The sequence below is a fragment of the Dermochelys coriacea genome, chromosome 1 (assembly GCF_009764565.3).
Source record: "Dermochelys coriacea isolate rDerCor1 chromosome 1, rDerCor1.pri.v4, whole genome shotgun sequence".
NCBI lineage: Eukaryota > Metazoa > Chordata > Testudines > Dermochelyidae > Dermochelys > Dermochelys coriacea.
In genome coordinates, this window is record NC_050068.2 from 149004526 (window position 1) to 149030222 (window position 25697).

General features: G+C 40.9%; 1 protein-coding gene across 9 annotated transcripts in view; it reads right to left on the minus strand.

The window, feature by feature from the left end:
• The window catches only part of DMD (dystrophin), a 1935994-nt gene that overhangs the window by 1494723 nt on the left and 415574 nt on the right, over positions 1–25697 (minus strand). For all 9 annotated transcript variants that reach the window (XM_043505382.1, XM_043505371.1, XM_043505378.1 and 6 more), the window contains exon 6: positions 17498–17670. In XM_043505382.1, coding sequence (XP_043361317.1) covers positions 17498–17670 — 173 coding nt within the window. The remainder of the gene's footprint in view (positions 1–17497; positions 17671–25697) is intronic.

Genomic DNA, 25697 nt, shown 5'->3' on the forward strand with positions numbered 1-25697 from the left:
AGCCGTGATAGTTTGCATTAGCAAAAAGTTATTTGGGCATAAGCTTTTGTGGGCTAAAACCCACAAAAGCATATGCCCAAATAAATTTGTTAGCCTCTAAGATGCCACAAGGACTCCTCGTTGTTCTTCCCTAATCAGTTAGTTGTAGAAGAAGGAAGGATCATTCTTGAATACATACATATTTTTATTTTTAGGCTAATATAGTATTGTCCCACTTTTAGCTGGGAATCATCTTGAATTCAGAATGATACCCTGGATCTTCAGTTTTATCCATCTTCTGAATGATGGGTGTCCGGATTTTGAATATGATGGACCCATGTAAACCAAGACACTGGCACTCCGTCTTCTGTCAAGAAGAATTGTCATAAGACACCAGGAGGATAAGAGGGTCATTGATTTTTTAATGTTTCAGAAAGACTTGTAGCATAAATCGATCCGTTTGAACTCAAGAGTTGCAGAAAGGAGCATGTATGGAAAAGGACAGTATAAGACTCAGGCTCATCTTCTAAACTAACTGTATAGTTGGCATGTATCTACAGCTACTCTTTTTTTCTAAGGTACTGCATACCTATCAAGTAAAAGAGTACCTCTGAGTATCAAAGGGTTGGAATAATAAGTTAACATAGGTCACTGACGGGATGATGAATCTTCACTCTAACAGTAGAACATAATGATGTAGAGAGAGAGGATCACCTTATTCTAAATGTAATGGGACCTTACAAAGAACCATCAGCTTTACACTGCAAAATGTAAATCTCATTCACAAATATGATGTTTAAAAACAAAAATTGAAAGTAAAGGTTAATCTTCAAAAGGAGTTCCTCCTACTTCAACAAATATCTCAACTTTCAGCTTTTTTTCCTTTGTCAAAACAGAGTGGCCCCAGCAGTAGAATATGAATGGTAATTTCAAATGTCATCTTTTCAGTATGTCTCTTTTAAGACAGCTCATGGTCTACATTTAATGGCTGATGCTGCCAAACACAATCCCCCAAGATTGAGGTTAAATAAAAGGGTTTAAAAAAAAAAGTCTGTTATAACTTATTAAAGTCACAAAAATAAAAAAACAGATAGTGGTGCCACTAACAACTATTAACTTAAGCTTAAAATACTAAGTTAAATGGAGAAGAGTTCTTACCCTCAGGAGGAGACTGGTAGATTATTTCTTCATGCTTTTTTTTTTAAACATAATTAAAAATTCTCAACTTTGATCCACTCCCTATGTGCTGTTCAGCTGTTACCTCCTCATAAGAGCCCTTCTCGGATTATTTCAGACATGGAGGAAGTACCAGCAGCAAAGAAGCTGTCAGAGCTCATGAACAACTCCCTCTCCACAGACCCCAGAACAGAGACACATTGGGGGTATCGGAAGTGGTTGAATTGTGATGAGGTCCAACTATCCTCAAGCTGAGGTTTTATTCCTATGGGACCAAATGCGGGTGACAAAATTTAGAGCAGACTCCAGGCTATCCTAATTTGCTCCAGGGCTCAAGTAGTGCACAGTAACAGGGAACCATAATTGACTCCCTGATACACTCCCATGCCCAGAAATGGGTTTATCTGACCCGATGAAGGGAGCTGTAGCTCACGAAAGCTTATGCTCTAATAAATTTGTTAGTCTCTAAGGTGCCACAAGTACTCCTTTTCTTTTATCTGACCCAAAGGATCCAATCTGATCCAAGGTACTGCAGCAAACAAACACTGCTCAATCACAGTAATGATGTCTTAGGGTTAATCAAGAGCCAAAGCAGATAAAAGGACCCAAAAAATTTCAAATAGTAGAAGCCAAAACAATTACATTAGATTTTTGCAGTGGTAACATCTGTAGCTTCTCATGCAACAACACAAACAAGTTCTGCAAAATATTACATATACAAAGGAATCAGCTGTTAAACCACAGAATGACAATTTGTTTAGATGCTGTTCAATTACATAAGCTATGGCAGGAAGCAGAAGGTATCAAAGATGGTACAGTATTATTCACTGAAAGCGTGACAAGGTTCAGAAAACCCTGCCATTACATTCAGAGGGAAAATCAAAGCCAGGGATAAGGCCAACTGCAAAAATACCCAAAGCAGCAAGGTACGAGAGGAGTAAACAAAGAAGAGATGTTCACTTCCCAGTAACTATCATTTTTCCCTAATGTAACTTTTTCCCAAGTCACAGTCAAACATCTCATACAAATCACACTAATAGACATTTTCAAGATAAATGCAGAAGCTGACTGTATCTTGGACATCTAGATTTTTCTCTCTCACAGAGTATCACCCATATTCCAGGTTTGTCAAGGAGGGCTTAAAAATTAATTCCAAATAATGAACAAATAGGAGTAAACATCACTGATGGAAATAGGGACTAAAAGAAAAAAAAAGGCAACAAGGGAGAGAGAACAGAGAAAGATATTGGCTCTTCCACTTTTGGTCTTTTTCTTTATGCACTGGAGACGTGCTCATGCAATCAATCAATAAGGTTCTTCCATACAGACATAGATTAAAATAAAATGTTCACCAGTCAGGGACGGCTCCAAGCACCAGCAAAACAAGCAGGTGCTTGAGGCGGCACATTTCTAGGGGCGGCATTCCGGCACCGGCCATCCTGCCCCTAGAAATGTGCCTCCACTGCCCCAGCTCTGCCTCCACCTGCTCCCCTGAGTGCGCCACCGCCGCTCCACTTCTCCCCCGTCCCTCCCAGGCTTGTCGCAAGCCAAACAGTTGTTTGGCGCGGCAAGCCTGGGAGGGAGGGAGGAGCCGAGCGGTGGCCCACTTGGGCGAGCTGGGGTGGGGAACGGTTCCTCTACGCCCCCCACCCTCACTCTCCTCCGCTCCTCCTGTTCCCCTGAACGCACTGCTTCTCCCTGCCTGAGAGCGGCGGCCGGGGGGGGAGCTGCAGGAAGCAATGGGGGAAGGGAGGGGGAATGCGGCATGCCTAGGGGAGGAGGTAGGGCTGGGGATTTGGGGCGGAGCAAAATGCAGGGGCGGCAAAAAATTTTTTTGCTTGGGGCGGCAAAAATCCTAGAGCCGGCCCTGTCACCAACAGAAACTGAGTCTTCCTGTTGGGTGGGCAGAAGCTACTATACACACAAGACAGTAGAACCTCAGTTATAATCAACTACACCCCTCACCTGGAACCGGGAATTACAGTCAGTTGGCAGCAGAGACCCTCTCCGCTTCCCCCCCCCCAAAAAAAAACCACAACAGTTCGGTACTGTGTTATACGTAACTACTAAAATAATATAGAGAAGTTTTAAAAAAAATTGACAAGGTAAGGAAACAGTTCCTGTGCTTCCGCACATTAAACTTTCAAAGCTGTATTAAGCCAATGTTCAGCCATAAGCTTTTAAAAAGAAAAACCATAACATTTTTCTCAGAGTTACGAACATTTCAGACTTATGAAAACGTCCATTCCTGAGGTGTTCATAACACTGAGGTTCTGCTGTGTACATTTTTGTTCTGTTATCTGAACGGCCAGGTTTTCATTGGCATTCTGATCCTGTCTGCAGCAGGAAATCTATTGCTGGCTAACTGTTTAGCCTCTTCAGGCACACTGATGCCAGGTCTCTAAGTATGGTATCATTTGGTGAGGGGAAAATTAATAGGATATCTCCAGTTCCATAGCAGTTCAAACAAATTAGGAAGTAGCAACTTAAGAAATTTGTGGGTTGCCAAAGCAACTTGTGAGAATAAAAACATGTTCACATTACTACAGTTTTTCTGTTGGCTTTACTTCAGCTTTCTGTTTAGTTTCCTGAAACCAAACCTCTCTCCCCAGTTCATTTCTAGTCTGCACTGTACAGCTTTTTTAATATGTAGTACTCCTCTTCCCCTCTCTCTTCCCAAGAAGCAGAGGCAGCTGCAGTGAACTGTTGCTTTCTAAGGCACTTGCCTGGCCTGAGTTCAGGCATTTCAAGGAAGCAGATGTGCAGGAAGCTAATGAATGCCACTTGTTTTCACTGAACTTCCTGATTAAAAACAGTCCCAGGGCCAGGGTAAGTTTGCTACTAGGGATATAATATAAAAGGCAGATATTCCTTTAGAAGCCATTAGAGGAAACCTGGCTGAAGGGATTTAAAAAAAAAACAAAAAAAACCCCTCAGCTTTCCTGGAGTCTCACTGTGGGAGTGAGAGAAGATTAATTAGTAAGAACTGAAAACGAGTTCCCAATGTGATGCTGTGGCAAAGAAAAACAAATGCCATCCCGGGATGCATAAACAGGGAAATCTCAAGTTGGAGGAGAGAGGGTTATTTTACCTCTGCATTTGGTGACTGCTTCTGCAGTAATGAGTCCAGTTCCAGTGCTCACAATTCAAGAAGGATGTTGATAAACTGGAGAGAGTTCATAGAAGAGCCAGGAGAGTGATTAAACGATTAGAAAGACAGGATGAGTGAGGAAATGCCTTTAATGGGATCAACTTTTGTTGATGAAAGAGATCAAGCTTGTGCAAACAATAAAAGATTAGAAAACATGCCTTAAAGTGATAAATTCAAAGAGCTCCATCTAGTTACTTTAAAGAGAAGGTTAAAGGGTAACTTGATTACAGACTATAAATATCAATACAGGAAATAAATTTTTAACTTTTTAACTATGGGCTCTTCAATCTAGCAACAAAAGATATAATATGATCCAATGGCTGGAAGATGAAGTTAGACAAATTCACTTTGAAAATAAGCTTTAAAATTATACATGAGAGAAAACAAACATTGGAACATGTTATCAAGGGTTGTGGTGGATTCTCTACCTCTGAGAAATTTTTAAAACCAAGATTGGATTATATTTTTTCCTAAAACATATGCTCTATGAATTTCTATGGCCTGTGTTACACAGGAAGTCAGAGCAGATGATCAGAATGATCCCTCCTGGCCTTGGAATCTATGGAAGTGGAAAACATTACTGAGCAACCAGACTAGTCTGTAGCCTTGAACCTTAAGGGTTGAGGAAAGGGATCCTAGGACAATGACAACCATCAAAACCCTTATATTTACTGTTAACTTGTATGTCGAAGCAGATTGTGCCTCTTCCGCATGGTTGTCTCCTGCTGTGTTTGATATCAAACAAACCATTTTGTTCAGAGAATATCATTTTGATTTTAGCCTTTTATGCAGGAAACCTAAGCTTTAGGATAACACACATGCCAATGCTACACAAGGATATGTACCCTAAAAAGAAACCACCAGCATATCTCTCTGTTTCTCACGAGTCAAAGAAGATCTTTAAATATTCAGGGTAAATAGGACTAATCCCCTGAGATGGGATATTAGATGGATGGGATCTGAGTTACCCAGGAAAGAATTTTCTGTAGTATCTGGCTGGTGAATCTTGCCCATATGCTCAGGGTTTAGCTGATTGCCATATTTGGGGTCGGGAAGGAATTTTCCTCGAGGGCAGATTGGAGAGGCCCTGGAGGTTTTTTGCCTTCCTCTGTAGCATGGGGCATGGCTGACTTGAGGGAGGCTTCTCTGCTCCTTGAAGTCTTTAAACCATGATTTAAGGACTTCAATAGCTCAAACATAGGTGAGGTTTTTTGTAGGAGTGGGTGGGTGAGATTCTGTGGCCTGCGCTGTGCAGGAGGTCGGACTAGATGATCAGAATGGTCCCTTCTGACCTTAGTATCTATGAATCTATAAGAGCAACCGTGCAATAGCCTGTTAAGTGCAGACAAAGTGTCAGTAGGCAGAAGGAGATTATACACCTCGGGACCTCTACTCCAAAAAGCCTCTTTAAAATAACCAGAAAATAGGGTATGAGAAACATCTGCTGAGCACAAAGTAGGGTAATAATGCAATTTAAAAAAAAGGAGGAAAGGAAGAAATCACATGAGGGACTGGAGAGTTGGTCAGGGATGGCCACTCCACTGTGCACAGTAGCCTCTGGATGTACTATATGCATACATTCAGCTGGTCACAGAGGTGTCTCACTTCTTCCATCTCCAGCAAGAGAGAGTCAAAATTCCCACCCACCAATCTCATTCTGTTATGTATCACACGGCTCTCTGCATCTTTTAAAAGTTCTAACTGGCAGAGAAAACATTAGATAAGCTGCATAACATGGCTTTTAGATAAGGGATAGCTTCACCAAATTCTCAAAGAGTACTAAATTTTTTAAATTATTAATAAATGTAGTTATTTTATAATCAAGCATAGCAGAAGGTGGACAAGTAGAATTTGTGCCAGGGCTGATATATTTTCATTACAATTTTGCAAGGATACTTTAACTCCTTGCTTTTTCACCTTTCCTGTTGTTGCTTCAGATACTGGGGGCAAAGGTGGTTGGTGTGTGTACGAGAGAATAAAATGTGGAAGGTCCCTAAAATATCAGACTTTTATAAACAGAATAGAGATCAGGGTATAAAGGACATTACAAAAGGATCTGTGCTAGGACCCAGAACATTGAGGAATGGATAACTATCCAGCCACTAAAATAAACCCCTGAACCTCTCATGCACTGATCTCAATGGAGTTTTACAAATAATATTGGTAGGCTAAATTATCTGTTTAAGATAAGTATTTACACATTCAACAGGTAAGTGAAATGAGACACAGAGAAAGGCATCAAATGCTGTGGTAATGGGTGAAACATAAGGCCTCAAAATAACAGATTGAATAGGCATGACTAGCTTGAAATGATACGGCATGTTAGTGGCACTGCAGAAGCAAGAATAGAACTCAGGAGTCCTCCCCAATCTTCTGCTGTAACCAGTGAAGTACATTTCCGCTTCCTTTGTATTTAGAGAAATAAACTAACAAAGTATATGGACACAACCGTTGCCCAATGATCATGTAACAGAAAGTGGGGCTCAGCCTGAAAAATGCTGAAAGTATAAATCAATAATGCACTCATTATTATACAGCAAGTATATATTGTGTAATGTATACTTACGTATATTTTAAAGTTATGTCTAATCATTTCAAAATGATTTGCCAGATCTACTGGGAGTCACCAAAAATGACTTTTCAAAAAATATTATAATTGAAATCACAGTAAAATGGTATTTCTAAAACCTTTCTGCATACTGTATGTGATGTCTTCTGATGTGTAGAAAGCTAAATCTATTTGTTGAATTACAATCTAAAAATATGAAAACTCAGCTGAACATCTCAGCTCTGGTGGAATACAAAACAAGATCCTGTAGTATGTTTTAGAAAATATTTCTTTGGAACAAGAAAAAAAGGATGATGCTTTTAAAGGGAAAAATATTGGTAGAAATAGAATAGGCTGCCTTGCATGTGCTATAGGACTAATCAGACAGTAAAATGTTCTTAATGGATTACTATTGTATTCAGAAAACCATTCTTAATACTGTTCCATAAAAATAATATTATTATGAGGTGCAAGTGAAAAAAGACGGAGTTTTAAAATGTGACACTTCAGTAACAATACGTATGCCTAATTCCCATTAATGTCAATGGGCATTTATATGAAAGTTTGTAGTAAAAATTCCAAAGGTTTAAGTTCCTGAACTATGTTGGGTATTATGGGATGCCTTCTTTTTCTCTGCTTGCTGTTTCTCCACTTTTGTGCAAAGGATAGGATTGGAGCAGTACGAGCGGTTTGCAAAAAAACTAGACCCACATTGATCACTCTGTTTAAGTTAATCACCATGCTATGTTTCCATCATTCACTCAGCCTCTCCCCTGATCACCTCTGATTCACGTCCAAAGAACAGGCATCAAAAGGCATTTTCAAGTGATGATTGTTCATTCACATTAATATAAAGGAACATCACAGCAGGTTCATGGTTTGCTGAATGGTTAGTACTTGATTTTCAGCAAAGTGGAGTACTCAAAATTCCAGTCAATGGGAGCTGTGGGTACTCAGCAGTTTTCAGGCAGGAAAAGCTTGTGCACATATGTATGCATAGGGCCCTACCAAATTCATGGCCATGAAAAACATGTCACACACTGTGAAAACTGGTCTTCAGTGTACTTTTACACTATTCTATACAGATTTCACAGGGGAGACCAGCATTTCTCGAACTGGGGGTCCCGACCCAAAAGGGGGTTGCCGCAGTATTGCAAGGTTATTTTGGAGCATTGTGGTATTGCCACCTTTACTTCTTCACTGCCTTCAGAGCTGGGTGTCTGGACAGTGGTGGCTGCTGGCCAAGGACTCAGCTCTGAAGGCAGCAGCACAGAAGTAAGGGTAGCAATACTATACCATGCCATCTTTACTTCTGTACCACTTCTGCTGGCAGTGGTGCTGCCTTCCGAGCTGGGCTGCTGGCCAGCAACTGCTGCTCTCTGGCTGCCTAGCTCTGAAGGCAGCGCCACCAGCAGCACAGAAGTTAGGGTGGCAATACCACAACCACCCTAAAAATAACCTTGTGACCTGCCCCCTACACACATTATCCCCTTGTGTGTCAGGACCCCTACAGGTACAAGACTAAAGTTTCAGATTTAAATATTTGAATTAATTAAATTTACGATTTTAAAAATCCTATGACCGTGAAATTGACCAAAATGCACCGTGAATTTGGTGGGGCCTTATGTATGTGTAAAGAATCCATGCCTGAATATGCAATCGGTCAGTACTGTCAATGGTGCCGCTTGAACAAAAGACAGCCTTCTACCAGAAAAAACAGGAGCCCCTATCACTTGAAGAGAAAAATGGCATATTTAACTGCCAGATTGCAGCAGACTGCATAATCTCTGGAATCAGGCACTACAAAGATACGATTGCATGCTTACACACCTAGGTAATTTTCCACATGAATGGATTCAGCATATGCAGCATGTGCTTCCACTGAATATTATTCCCTATACAGAAGATAATATTCACTTTTTTGAATGTCTGGGCCACAGATGCTTGTTTACTAATGGGCTCTGAAAGAGAAACAGAGAAGGGGATAGATCCAGGGGAGGAGTAGGGAGAGAAAGGGAAAGGAAAAGCCAGGAGAGAGGGGATGGGAAAAGAGAGGGGTGGCTGAGAGCACGTTAGGGAGAAAAAGAATGGGATAAACCAGTGGAGGGGGGAAAAAATAGGATGGGCCTGATGGGGTGAGAGAGAGACAGGAATAAGGCATTAGGGAGAAAAACAATGGGATGGGGAATATTGAATAAGATGGAGAGATGGGAGAAGGTGAATGAGACAAATGAAGGGTCAAATGGGAATGGAGAGTAAATGACAATAGCTGGACCGAATTTCAGGGAAGAGATCAGAAATGGGAGAGAATGGACACAAGTCCATGTGTATGGGGAGGATGAAGAGGCTGCACTCACAAGTGTTAAACTCATACTCTGTATGCCTGTTATTCCACACACACAGAATGTACAAAAATAATAGAGGGAACAATGGTTGAAATCCAACATCCTTCTGACAGCTCATCTGCACCTAGAGCAAACTGCAGTGCTGATAGCCCACACCAAAAATGTTTTTCTTTTGATAGTTGCTACATTGGTCCTTCAGAATATTGAATGAGGATGGTTGTGAGTGTGTCAGGGGATTGACTGTGTGCTCTGTATCAGCTGTATCGCCCATTGGAGATGCTCTGAGCCCAGGGCATAACACCAAGGGTCAGTTATGGTTTGGGGTTGCGTCACCCACTGCAAGAGTCTAAAGGCCACCTTGCCTAGCAGGAATTGCTCCAGGTTGTGTTGATCACTGCGGGGGGGGGGGGGAGGGGAGGAAGGGAACCCAGGTTCCAACCCAGGGCTCTTTAAAGCAGGCCCTCTTTCACAGGGCCAGGGGCATGATACCCCTAAACACATTCCCTGGGTCACTTCCTACCCTGGTTCCAGTGCCTCTGGCACTGTCTTGGGTTTGAATTGTGATCCCGCTTGTGTTTCCTGCTGATCTGTCCCCAGAGTCTCCTCCTCTGGCAATGGCAAGTCATCATGTGGTCAACGAGCTTCCAGTTGTTCGGCTACAAGGCTGCTGGTGGCTTCCCGGTGAAAGGCTGCTGCACCTGACTGCTCTCTTCTGTGGTCAGCCCAGACTAAGCTGAGTCACTCCCTTTTAAATGCTCCCTCCATTAGGAGCATGCCCAGCAGAGGTAATAGTCAATAGTCACAATCTAATGGCCCTGTATTGTTTGTCCTGGGCCAGCATCTCTCTGGAATTCTAGTTCAAGATAGAGGATAGAGACCAGCCTTACAATTAAAATGAAGTTTGCAGTCTGACACAGAGACACATGGAATTCATAATCTCACACAGAATTCATACATTGTGCAAATTTCCAAATCATTCCATAAGGAAGTAAAGGTGTCCTTGCTGGGGATGATGGTGATGCATCATCTACCCTTAGAAAGCATCAGATGACAAAGATGATTGCAGCCTAGGGCCTCTTAGACCCAGTGCAGCTCTTTAACTCTTGCCTCACCAATGCGGGCTTGGTACACTGCCTCAGAGAGAGAAAAAATGAACTATTTTAGCTGCCCCTTGAATACTTGGTGAGCATCAATGCTACCCAATTACTAAAGAAGAATTGACTGGTATAGGGGGACTCTTCACGCAGGGATCTTGCCTTTCCTATTAGTCTCCCCCACCTTCTAGCATCTGAACTAGAATCTCTCGTTTCTTAAATAGCCTTTAGCTAATCCTACAGATATTGATCAATCACATATATTTGCTTTCTAAGGATAGATGACGCATCACCATCATCCCCACCGAGGACACCTTTACTTCCTTATGGAACGATTTTGGAAAGCTGCACAATGTATGAATTCCGTGTGAGATTATGAATTCCATGTGTATCTGTATCAGACTGCAAACTTCATTTTAATTGTAAGGCTGGTCTTTATCCTCTATCTTGAACTAGAATTCCAGAGAGACCCTGGCACAGGACAAACAATACAGGGCCATTAGATTTTGACTATTGCCCATCTAGATGGTAAAGATGATTGCAGCCTAGGGCAACCAGTTTTTCAAGTCTCAACTTGGGAGCTGGGGGAGGGGAGACATGGAGGGGAAGGAAGTCACTTTGGCAACAAAGTCATCTGGTAGGGGTCTCATCACATAGTGGGACTGATAAGGGAGTCACCTGAAGGTTTTAAAAAGGTGTTCTTTGCGGCCATTGTTCTCCAGCTCAAGAGGAGGGAGAAGCCACAGAGCACCTACAAGCCAGTGAGACAAGGGATGCCACCTACCTTCCTGAACAAAGATGAACTCCAAACAGAAGGGTGAGCTAGTGAGGGGCACTGCCTTTAGGATATTAGTTGTGTTCTAAATTATCTGTATTCTCTCCTGGTTTAATGTGATTAAGTCAAAGAGCAATAGTGTTAAAATATGTGCAAATCATCAGTCTGTTTTGTGCTTTACAACTACTAGATGACTCACTGAAGTGATAAACCACACCTTTCAATGGGAGTCTGGAAGCTTGTATTCTAAAACTATATGTGGGTCTGAAGAGTCAGCTCTGAGCATAGGGCATAGGTAGCAGAACAGTAGGTTTCAGCTCTCAGGCTGGGGCGGTAGACAGAGGATCTGGACCCTGAAATGTGCTTAAGACTCCAAAAACAGGGACAATGGCTGGACTCCATTCAGGTTCCGGAGGCTAAAACACCTGAGAACCCAGCAGATGGTCGACGCCACAGTAGTCTAGTGTGAGGCCAAGAGATGGTGCTGGATCCTGTGATATCTCAGTTCCCTCCTTGCTGGGCAGTACAGCAGTATCAATTACAGGCAATTATATGTTCAAATTTGATGTGAGGCAAATGCTGAATTTGATCTTTGGATAATTGACAGGTCTTTCCATTTAATTAGCATATTTTAAAGGGTTGTAAAGGGCTAGGTGTTCTTTTGTTGTACAGTAGTAAAATCAACAAATAAATGACTGGTACAGTCACTTTCTTCGTTTGATACTATTGCCATATTATTTTTGGGCAACTACAGCTGCTGTACTCTGGTATTCAACTTCCAGAACACCCTTGCCACCTCCACCTCTGTGATTTCTATACGATAAAAGCCATCAAAACCATGTTCATGAGTACTTGTATTAACAGCACCTGTTTCTTTCCCAGAATAAAAAGGATTTGAAGAGTGAATAAAAAGTTGGAAAAGATAATATTGTTATTTACACACTAAAGAAAAATTACATAAAAATACTGATCCTGCAAAGACTTATACACGTGCTTAACTTTGCACACTAAGTACCATTACTGAACTTCAGTGGGGCTATTCACAGTGCATACAATTTAAAAAGCACATAAGTCTTTGCAGGATGTATAGGCATAATGTAATGTACGAAGTTGTTCATGCAAGTTTACATTTGTTATTTCCTGACTTTTGAATATCTAACAGGACTTTCATGTTCTCCTAATGCAGTGGAACTGATTCATCTTTGTGTTATCCCCGTTTTATGCAGTGTGACTCTACTGAAATTAATGTAAACAGTTTTACATCACTATAAAACTCACGTAATGCAGTGGAGGATCAGGACCAGTATTTTTGTAATATCCATTTTTTTTCCTTAAAGAAATTCCAAAACATGAAATTATTTGTCTCTATAATGTGAAGATTGTGGTGCTGCTCTCTCTCACACACACAACTAGTTGTATTTACTGGACACTAGTTACCTTCTGCAAACCTTAGCAGTTGTGCTTCTTTAACCCAGTGTAAGGGCCTAATCCTGTGTCAGTGAAATCAATGGGAGTCAATAAATCCGATGCCCCACACTTCCTGTGTGATGTGTATCTAATAACTTCATCTCACTCTGCCCAAGTCCCTGATCTGTAAAATAGGAATAATGGAATTTCCCTACAGCACATGGGTGTTTTGGACATGAACACATTAAAAAGATCATGAGGTGCTCAGATACCAAGGTAATTTGGGCCATATAAAGTATCTGAGACAGACAGACAGTTTTGCCGGAGTCTTCAGTGGGACTAAAAATCAGACCCTCAATAAGGTGTGGGTTTTGATGTCCATCAAACAGTTTCATTCCTATATTTGAGCCAGTAAGATTGAAATCAAATATGAAATGAAAGCAACAGAGCAAAGGAACAGGCAAGAGTGACCGTAAGCGATGACCAGAAAGACAACATTTAGAGATAAAATGGCTAGAAAGAATAGTAGTTATTGGCTAAGGCAGTGAATAGTACAGTTTGTCCAAAGCCAGCGTCAAAGGCAGGCATAGATGATGAGCCTACTGTTGGTGCATTTCCCCCTAGAAAGAAATTGGTAGCAACACTCTTTAGTTTTATAATAGAAATAGGAAGAAAATCTTCTAAAACAAGTTATTACCACCCTTTTCTCTCACTGCCAGACTTCCAGATTTTCCTCTGGTTCTTCTCTGCCATTTTTCCCCACATTTGCCTGTTTAAAGATTTGTAGTTTTAATTTAAAACAAAGGAACACACATCAGGTCTGAAGACTTATGACAGTGATGACAGTGCCTACACTTCTGCTGCAGTTCAGGCAGATTAATGCTGGATTGTGTTGGTTGCTACTGGGTGCTAACTTCTCACAGACAAGGCCTCAGGTTCACTGCCCTCTCCTTATTGCCTGCCTCAAGTGCCTAAACAACAATTTAAGTCATACTGTGTTGATGCTACTAGGTGTATAATTAAAAACAGTATCTAACAAAGCTCTCAGCTAATGCCTGCTGCTATTATGCAAGAGCACAGAGTTGGCTATTAATGGGTGACATGACAACTCATCCGTCCTGTCCTGATAGCAGGCAGAGCACCATTTCAACATTAAAATTTCTTCCAGTCCTTACCACTTTTAAAGCAACCTACAATTTAGCTTTAAAATAAAATGATCACACCAAGAATTTATTACAGAAGCAACACAGTCTAGGGGCCAAAGAACTCCATCCTGAGTTCTAGACCCTGGCTCCTCTCCAAATATAACTGAGACAACTTAATGTGGATCTTATTCCCCCCTCCCAGTGTTCAAGAGCAGGTAAGAGAGATCTAGTCCTCCAAAAAGCTTTTTTTAAAATTAAGTTTGGGGGTAGTGGGGGGGGGGGGGAAGAAATAGTTAACTGTCTTGCTGATAATGTCTTTTGTTTGTGCTAGTTCCAGATGTGTCTGGGTTTTATGAAGATGGAGTTTATTTTACCCCAAAATTCACTCCACCTATATAGAGCCCAACCACTTCATCATGCTCCTTCAGCATAGAGCTGAAGTGAAATTACTGTCACTCCCCACACAACTAGGGCCAGAGTGCTGTACTACCACCACAGTCTTTCTGCCCACTCACTCCACCTGCTACTCCAGCCATAGACTGGAACAAGAGTCCATCCTCTTCTGCAGTGGGCATGTGGACCACCGGGTGCGTATAATCATTTGCAGTTCAGTAAAGTTGAAATTCACAGGATAGAAAAATGTCACAATTATATTGCAAACTACAGCATGTCAATGTAAAAAATTGAACTGTAACTTCCTAAATGTTTCATTACAAACCTGTTAATATTGCTTTAATTTATAACTTCTTATAGTCTTCTTAAAGTCTAATTATAGGGAGTAAACATGGTGTGGTGGGAGGCTAGAGGAGCAAGTCCTTCTTCCAAAACTTCATGTTTAATATCGGATAAGCATTTATCTTGGTATACTCATTTCCCTATCACAATACAGGGGAGTTGCGAAATTTAAGTAAGCCTTCAATATAAATTACTTGGAGATCCTGAGATAGCTGGTGTTTTAGAAATACAAAAAATTATTTCTCCCACTCAAATAATCATGTAGCCTTCTCATAGTAACTTTCATTGAAAAGTATCCCGATACTGTACAAAGGCTAACCAATGATCTTAAGATACAATAATATGTCCATGTGAGAGAAAGCATGTGCACAGAATACCCAGGGGGGCCAGTGTAAAGATTATTTTTATATGAATCTGCGCTGGCCACATTTATGGATGGCAAAGGCACAAATGAGTTCTAAAGATTATCTCAAGAAAATAGCCAAACAATCTTTACATCACACTCTATCGTGTCTATAAAATGTGCATGACAGAACGTATTATATGGAGCAGTGTAAAGGTTTCATTGCCTTAAGTACATTTTTTAAATGGCTCTATTTAGATCTTGAAGTTCATACTTCACTTTGATAAATGGAATGTTAGAAGGATGAGCCCCAAGTTTGCCACTGTTTTTGCTTGTCTGGAGGAAGCTGTTTACAAGGATAAGTTAACCCAGTAGCAGATCATTAATTTACACTGCAGTGGCTGTCCGTCACCACTGAAAGTTAAACTTTTCCCAAAATTTACCAAAGCATAGTGACTGCAGTATAGAAGGAAGAGCGTGCAGGGAATATGGGTAGGGAAGGGAGGGGAACAACACTTACTATGAAGAATGTGGCGGCTGCCTGTAATAAATCTTTCATGACTGTTTTATATTGTGTTTGCTTGACTGTTGTGTGCAATAGGATTAGAACGGGTTAATTCCGGCAGAGTTGACAGTACACATGTAGGCAAATAGACCGTAGCTTCTGATAGCCCCATTTCCTGATAGGTAAAGGGTCATTCATTTTGAAGGAGTATTTGTGGCACCTTAGAGACTAACAAATTTATTTGAGCATAAGCTTTCGTGAGCTACAGCTCACTTCATCGGATGCATTCAGTGGAAAATACAGTGGGGAGATTTATATACATAGAGAACATGAAACAATGGGTGTTACCATACACACTGTAGGGAGAGTGATCAGGTAAGGTGAGCTATTACCAGTAGGAGAGCGGGGGGAGGGGTGGATGTGGGGGGGGGAAACCTTTTGTAGTGATAATCAAGGTGGGCCATTTCCAGCAGTTGACAAGAACGTCTGAGGAACAGTGGGGGGTGGAGAAGGAATAAACATGGGGAAATAGTTTTACTTTGTGTAATGACACATTCACTCCCAGTCTCTATTCAACCCTAAGTTAATTGTATCCAGTTTGCAAATTAATTCCAATTCAGCAGTCTCTCGTTGCAGTCTGTTTTTTGAAGTTTTTTTGTTGAAGAATTGCCACTCTCAGGTCTGTAAATCGAGTGAACAGAGAGATTGAAGTGTTCTCCGACTGGTTTTTGAATGTTATAATTCTTGACGTCTGATTTGTGTCCATGTATTCTTTTATGTAGAGACTGTCCAGTTTGACCAATGTACATGGCAGAGGGGCATTGCTGATAAATGATGGCATATATCACATTGGTAGATGTGCAGGTGAATGAGCCTCTGATAGTGTGGCTGATGTGATTAGGCCCTATGATGGTGTCCCCTGAATAGATATGTGGACAGAGTTGGCAACGGGCTTTGTTGCAAGGATAGGTTCCTGGGTTAGTGGTTCTGTTGTGTGGTTGCTGGTGAGTATTTGCTTCAGGTTGAGGGGCTGTCTGTAAGCAAGGACTGGCCTGTCTCCCAAGATCTGTGAGAGTAATGGGTTGTACTTCAGGATAGGTTGTAGATCCTTGATGATGTGTTGGAGAGGTTTTAGTTGGGGGTTGAAGGTGATGGCTAGTGGCGTTCTGTTATTTTCTTTGTTGGGCCTGTCCTGTAGTAGGCGACTTCTGGGTACTCTTCTGGCTCTGTCAATCTGTTTCTTCACTTCAGCAGGTGGGTATTGCAGTTGAAAGAACGCTTGATAGAGATCTTGTAGGTGTTTGTCTCTGCCCGAGGGGTTGGAGCAAATGCAGTTGTATTGTAGAGTTTGGCTGTAGACAATGGATCGCGTGATATGGTCTGGATGAAAACTGGAGGCATGTAGATAGGAATAGCAGTCAGTAGGTTTCTGGTATAGAGTGGTGTTTATGTGACCATCGCTTATTAGCACCGTAGTATCCAGGAAGTGGATCTCTTGTGTGGACTGGTCCAGGCTGAGGTTGATGGTGGGATGGAAATTGTTGAAATCATGGTGGAATTCCTCAAGGGCTTCTTTTCCATGGGTCCAGATGATGAAGATGTCATCAATGTAGCGCAAGTAGAGTAGGGGTATTAGGGGACGAGAGGCGAGGAAGCGTTGTTCTAAGTCAGCCATAAAAATGCTGGCATACTGTGGGGACATGTGGGTACCCATAGCAGTGCTGCTGATTTGAAGGTATACATTGTCCCCAAATGTGAAATAGTGATGGGTGAGGACAAAGTCACAAAGTTCAGCCACCAGATTTGCTGTGACATTATCGCGGATACTGTTTCTGACGGCTTGTAGTCCATCTTTGTGTGGAATGTTAGTGTAGAGGGCTTCTGCATCCATAGTGGCTAGGATGGTGTTTTCAGGAAGATCACCGATGGATTGTAGTTTCCTCAGGAAATCAGTGGTGTCTCTAAGATAGCTGGGAGTGCTGGTAGCATAGAGCCTGTTCTCTGTGTATATATATCTCCCTATTGTATTTTCCACTGAATGCATCCGATGAAGTGAGCTATAGCTCATAAGAGCTTATGCTCAAATAAATCTGTTAGTCTCTAAGGTGCTACAAGTACTCCTTTTCTTTTGGTGAATACAGACTAACACGGCTGCTACTCTGAAACCTGTCATTCATTTTGAAGGTTTCCCTCTAACAGTTTAATTCTGCACAAAATAAGCCATTGTTTTAAAACCAACGTTTTGCAATCAACTTTAATCTATTTGCTAAAATGATACACACTGGTTTTCCTACCTGTGACTGTGGATGAGTGCGTTGAAAGCCAATCCATCAGACCAGCTACTGGTGAAATTGATAACATTGACCTGCGGGTAATTGCGAGTTGACTGGCGGACCCAGCTCAGTAAGATCTTTTCACTATTTGTCTGTTGCAACCCAGCCATGATGTTTTTCATTACATCCTTGACCTGCATTAGGAGACAGAATTTCATCAATGGCTAAACTTATTTATTCAAAGCAAATGCTTTTCCTGACCCAAATAAGCACCAATTCTCTTATCCTTTAGTTTAAAGTGATAACCAATGGGGTCTCATAAATAAATAATTGAGATATAATTGACACCATTGTATAAAAGGAGCAGGGAAGTCTGACTTTGCTAAAGGGACCAATTTTGACTGTCTTCTTTGCTTGTGTATTCAATATATTCACTGCTACAACAACTAAAAGTCCAGTTACCTGATATAAAAGGGACATTTTGGGAGTATGTTTTGCATGGGGATCATCCGGGGAGAGAGTGAGTTTTTTTTCTTAAACATTTTCTTACTTGATAGGATAAGATAGGTAAATCAATGAGCTGCATTAATGAGAGCTAAGTGTGTCCACTAGGTACAGAACAGTACCTTCTACTAGAATATAAAAGGTATACTTATTTATTTTTATTACACACACACACACACACACACACACACACACACACAAAAGGAGAGATGGAACACTTCCATTTAAGAAGTTTTGTCCAGGTTTTGTTTTCACGAGTAAGTTTAAGTACATTAATTATGAATTGCTAACCATGTTCCACTTTGATCAGAGGGACAGATATCCAGGCCTTCCACTGTTATTTCACTGTAATGACAATTCTGAGAGCTTCCCAAAAGGACAAACACTCCGTCTGATAGTTTTTCAAGCTGAGAACACTTATGCATTTCCTAGCCACATTCATTACTAGTGACCTTAACAGTAAGTTCTATTAAGCAGTGCCCAACTTCGGGTTATGCTGTCTTTAAGGGAAGGTTTTTGTTTTTAAATCAATGTAATCTCTATTCTACTATGTTTCCAACCAGCATTAAATATCTACTAGGATAAAGGACTAAATATCCAAATTGGACATTTATAACTTGTCCAATTATCCACATCTTGTTTCATTCTGAACTCCATCAAGAAATAGCCACTGAAGAGTAATTTTTAGATTTGAAGCATTTAGCATGAATTGTCACCTTCAACATGAATCTGCCTCAATTTCGGGGAGTTAAAAAAAAAGTAAGACATCCAATAGTTAGCATTACATAAACATGCTAAATAACTAAAGACACAAAAGTTCTACAGTAATTCTGTATAAACACATCAGGTGCTATTTTATTATTCTCCCCCTGACATGAGTCTGGACTCAATTTATCTGCAAGATATCACATTTCCCTTAAACTTAATATTCCTTTTCCAAGTTAATTATCAGTTAGTTGAAATTTTTAAAAATATTTTAAAAAACAGAAAATTCTATGTGCTACATATCTGTAAAATGACTTGTACAATTGATATTATATATTGTTTATGGGAGTTTATGCCGATGCATGTGAATTTAGTAAAGATGCATTAGAGGAAAAAAAGTGCAATTAATGTAAAAGGACTAAGCACTATTTAGTGGTAGGAAACTTTTGTGATAAGGTTTGATTTTTTTTCACCTGGAGAAAGGAGCCAGTGAATTTCAGCAATATGCAAACACAGAAGTCTACTTATCCTTCACTACATATATGCATACCACCACCAAGATGGCCCACAGCAATTAAGGGCCATCACAAACCTCACCACCTTTTGCTCTAAGTGCAAGGTGCATTTCTTTGATTTCCCTTCTCTAACAAAGATTTGGCAATGTATAGATGTATATCTATATTATCTCTTTCCCTCTAAATATATACAGCCCCCCAGCCTAAAGCAAACATTCTCCAGAAACCACACTCACACACACTAACCCATGAACCTATCCTTGCAACAAAGCCAGATGCCAATTCTGCCCACATATTTATTCTTCAAGTTACACCATCATAGGACCTAATCACATTAGCCACGCCATCAGGGGGTTGTTCACCTGCACATCTACCACTGTGATATATGCCATCATGTACCAGCAATGCCCTCTGCCATGTACATTGGCCAAACTGGACAGTCTCTACGCAAAAGAATAAATAGACACAAATTGGACAAAGAAAAGGAGTACTTGTGGCACCTTAGAGACTAACAAATTTATTTGAGCATAAGCTTTGGCAATGAGCCAAAATGAGCTGTAGCTCACAGAAGCTTATGATCAAATAAATTTGTTAGTCTCTAAGGTGCCACAAGTACTCCTTTTCTTTTTGAGAATACAGACTAACACGGCTGCTACTCTGAAACAAATTGGACAGAACCATAACATTCAAAAACCGGTAGGAGAACACTTCAACCTCTCTGGCCACTCAGTAAAAGATTTAAGGGTGGCAATTTTTCAACAGAAAAGCTTCAGAAACAGACTCCAATGAGAAACTGCTGAGCTTGAATTAATATGCAAATTAGATACCATTAACTTGGGTTTGAATAGAGACTGGGAGTGGCTGGGTCATTACACATATTGAATCTATTTCCCTGAAGTTAAGTATCCTCACACCTTCTTGTCAGCTGTCTAAATGGACCATCTTGATTTTCACTGCAAAAGTTTTTCTCTCCTGCTGATAATAGCTCATCTTAACTAATTAGCCTCTCACAGTTTGTATGGCAACTTCCACCTTCTCTGTGTATATCTATCTTACTACATGTTCCATTCTATGCATCTGATGAAGTGAGCTGTAGCTCACAAAAGCATATGTTCTAATAAATTTGTTAATCTCTAAGGTGCCACAAGTACTCCTTTTCTTTTTGCAGATACAGACTAACACGGCTGCTACTCTGAAACCTCTAAATAATTATATATATAAAAAATACACACACACACACACACACACACACATTTCAAAACCAAATACGGCACATAATTCTCCCTCTGGGGAGAGGATGCGAGAATGAAGATATGACAGAGGCAGTGGCTATAGGGTAGCAGAGATGCAGTTAAACCCAGCACTGTGGTAATCATGATCCAGCAATGAGTTGCTTTTGTTCTTGCCTTTAAAAATGTGAGCAGCCCCAACAGAGCTACTCACATATACCACAATTTGTAAGATCAGGGCCTATATTTGTAGGCTGAAGACCACCAAGCTAAGTAATTGCATATCAGAAGAATTTTTTAAAACCTTTCACAATTATTAACAAAGTAATATTTTCATTTTCCCCCTCAATCCAGTGCAGTTTGCCAACTACCTGGAACAGTGACTGTACTCTAATAATTTTCAAATGCCATTCTGAACATATTTCAGACTACAGGAAATATTTTTCTATAGCCATAATCTTCAATTTCTTGAAGAAACTCCTGGTGGCCTCCGGAGTATGAGGACAGAAATGTCACTTAAAAGAAAACACGAAATCCTTTGAAATAAGCGGCACTCTTTGCCCAGTAGTTCCTTGTGACTTAATTGAAGCGTTCAGGGTTTCACATATATTGTTGCAGAGCACGTAACACCCTGTACTGTTGCATACAGCTCATTAATCCCAATTGTTCAAGGAGATGCACAGAGGCCCACGTCCAGTCCCAACAACTCTAAGACTCTCCCCACAGAGACTAGGGGCTGCCTGCAGGAGTCTCTTGAAGGATCCTCTTTTTGAACGCGGTTTGTTTTCTCAGAAGAGTCACCATGATTTTTTGCTGTGGTTTAAGCTTTGTAAAGTAGGCTTGTGGGGTTTTTGTTTTGTTTTTTTGCGGGGATCAAGGGGGTCACTCTGAAAGTGGAAGTTGGTTAAGATTAGTTTAAAAAAATAAATAAAAAAAAAGCACAGTTTATAATATGCAGTCTTCCTTTTTTGTTATTTACAGAGGCTTTCTCTACCAGAGAGAAATAGCGGAGACATTAAAATGTGTTATTTTACTTTTGTTTAATACTTAATGTGGGCCTGAGACTAGGAGTAGAGCTTTGACCACAACCACGTGGAAAAGGGGGAAACCTAAGAAAGGACTGGAACTTTAGGGAAAGAGATACTGTAACAGATTCAGAACCGCACACATATTAAAGAGCTTTAGCCAAAAGCAAATACTACAGCAGTACGGTGTAATTGAGAGAAAATTCTAGCGAGACTCTGGAGGTAGAATAAGACAAGAAAGGACAGAAATACCACATACAATATGGAAGTACCTTTGGAAGCCTTTCTTCACTCTGGGCTGATTTAGCTGGACTATGCTTTCACCTGAAGACTCTGACTAAGAACTTCCACAGCAGCCTACTCACTCCCTGTGGTTCTAACTAGAAGATTGATTTCTCTCAACTCTCCTCTAAGGTCAAGGTGTCTATTAAGCTATTTAATTGCCATTCACCCACTTAGATAATTAACTCAGGTGGATGTAGGTTGGTTCATTCTTCTCAGCAGAGCCTGCCACAACTAGGCTGGTCTCTGCCTCCCCTAAAAGGCCAGCACCCGTGATATACACATTTTATCAGTAGTTTATAGTATTTCAGCCAAGCATTTCACCTCTGAGGCTCCTTCCAGTTTCCACTCCCTAAACTGAAAATAAAACAACTTAAAAACAAGTTACTGGGGAACACACCCACCATCCCAGTATAGACCATTAGCAGACAATTTGGGGAGTCCTAGCTCTCTAATTGAGATTTTCTTCAATAGCAAACTGCCACATTTCCAGATATTTAGTTATAAGAACAATCTGCAAGAGACACAACTTTGCCACAAGACTAAGGCCTGTTTAGTTGTTTATAACTTGCGTGTACCCCAACCTGCTTTGCTTTCTTAGGTGACTGAAAATCCCCCTTTAGTCCTGATAAAAATATAACACAATAGCCATCTACTTATAAATATATTAAAATAAAGGACCAGGAACATATTTCTCAGTCATATAAGTCATCCTGAGACCTGAAAAATAAAGCCTAATAAAAACCAAAGTGTTTCTCCACAGAGTTCTTAATCATCTGCTTTTCCTGTGCCAGTCCTACAAAGGACACAGGTTGCCCCGACAGTGCCAGGCTCACAGCAACTTTATGCAGGTGTGTTTGCTTAAAGGGAGAACAGCCCAAATTAAAAGCTAGCTTTACTAAAGGTTTTCTTATCCATCAGCGCTCTGTTGCTGCACATTAATGCCTTCCTGCCAGTCCTTCTTTAAATTGTCATAACATCTGTCCTTCTGCCCTTTGATAAGAAAAAATAAATGAGAACTAAATTCTGGCCAGTTTAGAAGAGAAAGAAGAGAGAACGTGAAAGAGCCAAACCTATTTGCTGAGAGGAAGTTGTGAAAATGGGAACTCTTAGCTTAGATCCTACAAACACACACATACTTAGTAAAAAGAAAAGGAGTACTTGTGGCACCTTAGAGACTAACAAATTTATTAGAGCATAAGCTTTCGTGAGCTACAGCTCACTTCATCGGATGCATTTGGTGGAAAACCAAATGCATCCGATGAAGTGAGCTGTAGCTCACGAAAGCTTATGCTCTAATAAATTTGTTAGTCTCTAAGGTGCCACAAGTACTCCTTTTCTTTTTGCGAATACAGACTAACACGGCTGCTACTCTGAAACACATACTTAGTGTTACACAAGAGTAGTCCTATTGAATTCAGTGGCATTATCACATATGTAAAGTTACATGCATGCACAAGTGTTTGCAGGATTGGAGACTGCTAGTACCTTAGAGCCCCACCCCAATCATCCTCTTTCATTTACCTCTCATGTTTCTGTGGCATTTTAAAGAGCTACTTTTAATTGAAGCAGCATGACAGTTGTTCAAACCATACATCACTGATGCAAGAAACCACAGCTTTTGCATAAGATTGCATTGCAGTTTACAGATGCTAGTTCATCTTTAGTTCCTACCAGGAAACCAAAGCATGGACAATGAGTTTATCCTCACAATGAATGTATTCTATGACACTAGTGAAAGAGGATCAGATCCAGAGTGAAAAGGAAAATCAAACTAATCTTCTCAGAGTCAACAGAGAAAATGAAATAGTGGTTCCAAATCTGAGCAACTCACATATGCAAAAACACATTAAGTATGTTATTGGACAAGTTTCCCCTGGTGTAACTCAACTGAAATCAATGGAATTGTACTAGGAATACATCTGAAACCTTTACATCAGTTTGCAAACTCCCTCTGATCTGAATAGTTCACATTATGTACACTAAGAGAATCAGAGCAACATGGAGGGTACAGAGATTCTCTGCAGAGAAAGGAGAGTTATTGTTTGGAGAAACAAAGAAAATCTCAGGGACCCAGTTCTTCCTTGCAGAATATCCTGAGGGGAAAGAATGATACTCCTGCAGAACACAGCACAAAAACTGTGGACCAACAGCATACATCCTGAGTCCAGTTCCAGACATCCATTCAGGCTGGTGGATATTGTTACTGTTTCTTATTTTATGACGGGGAGAGCATTTTATTATGGTCCCAGATGGGTAGCTACATTTGAATTTGCACTAACCAAGCAGGTACTGTAAGATCAGACATGTGGCTGAGTATCCATACATATTATGCCAGGGAATTAATAAGTGTGTTTTCTATACATACACACACACACACCCCGAGAGGAATGCTGGAAATGCGAGAGGCCAGGAAGAAAAAAAATAATAATAAATAACTAGCAGTAAAGACTTCCATAACTCAAAACAATCTGGAGGAAAAAGACAGTATACAAGTCTGCAGAAAAGCACACTCACATCTATCTGTAATTTATATACATTAAAACATATATTGCTCAGTTTTTTGCAAGAAGTTCTCACAGTTGCATATACTCCAGTGCTCACACTGCCACTTCAGATTCAGCACTTTACATCCTTCAAAGCAATGAGTAAGCCCACCAGCTGAACTAAGTAAGAGAGTATGGAAGTGAAGGATAGGAGTGAATCAAAACAACACATTTTCAGGCCTCTCCTGCAGGAAACCACTGTCCCCTTTTCTGTGACTTTATGTGTGGGTGGGGATGGTAGATGATTGTCCTTTGTGTGTGTGTGTGTTTGGGTCTTATCAGCATTGTTTTTTATGTTGCAGTGGGCCAATCTTGCTTATCTTTTGCCAGAATGCTAAAATGCCCTGACTGGTTGTCTGTGTCTATGTAAATGCCCCCCCGGCTGACACCCTGAGAGCGAAGGGCTAAAAGGTGCAGATGGATGCCCTGATCGTCAGAGCCCTGGGCACTTGGGACCCCTGCAACGAGCGTGTGCTGCAGACCTGTGGGATTGGTCGACGCCACGCACGGCTCATGGGGCGCCTCATGGTCTCGGACACCATCCGATGGTCCAGGGACATCTACATCGAACACATCACCGGCCACCGACAGTACCAGGAGGTGTGAGCCGGTACGACATCATGCATCAACTATGGGAAAGGGACTGAGAGACTTTTTCCATTGGACCATATGAACTGGAACCATAAACTCACTGAACATTAAATCCCACCAAATGAAGGTAAATCTATGCTCATCATCGTATCCACTCATACTCCACACCTGAACATAGTCATTATATGAACAACATACCCCCATATCTCAATGTCTGTACTTTGACCCATTAAACTTTTACCCCCAATCGGGGAGATTGCAGATTATGTATTCCTTACGCCACCCACTCCTAAACCAAATTTCGCACCCCTTGATAATCTGTACCTTATTCCCTGATAACCAGAAACTTCTATGCATAAACTCTGTACTGTTTTCTTTTTACTTCAACATCACCTTAATACTTAGTAGGAATCCCTACCCCACTGTCAAAGGAGCACATACACCCTAAACTATTGTTAAATCCTTCCTGGAATATAGCTTTAATGGTATCTCTGTAAGCAGAGTCAGGATGAGCTTTACCCTGACAGCTGGTGGTGAGTCATGGTGGGTTGTGGAAAAGAACTTCAGGGGTTGATCTCATTTGCATAGGCACACCCACCCTGCCTAGATGGTCACTTTGGCTGCTGTAGGAACCCCAGTTTCTCTGTTATTGGGGCAGCAATGAACTGTTATTATGTGAATCAAGGACAGTGGAACTGTACTCGGCCTTTTGTTATGATGGAGGGACTCACCATCAACTAAGCAGTACTCGCTAGGCAAGGGTCATGGGTTCCAAAACCCAGTGAAGGGAGAGAGGCTAGGGGCAGGGATTAATAGATGGTGGT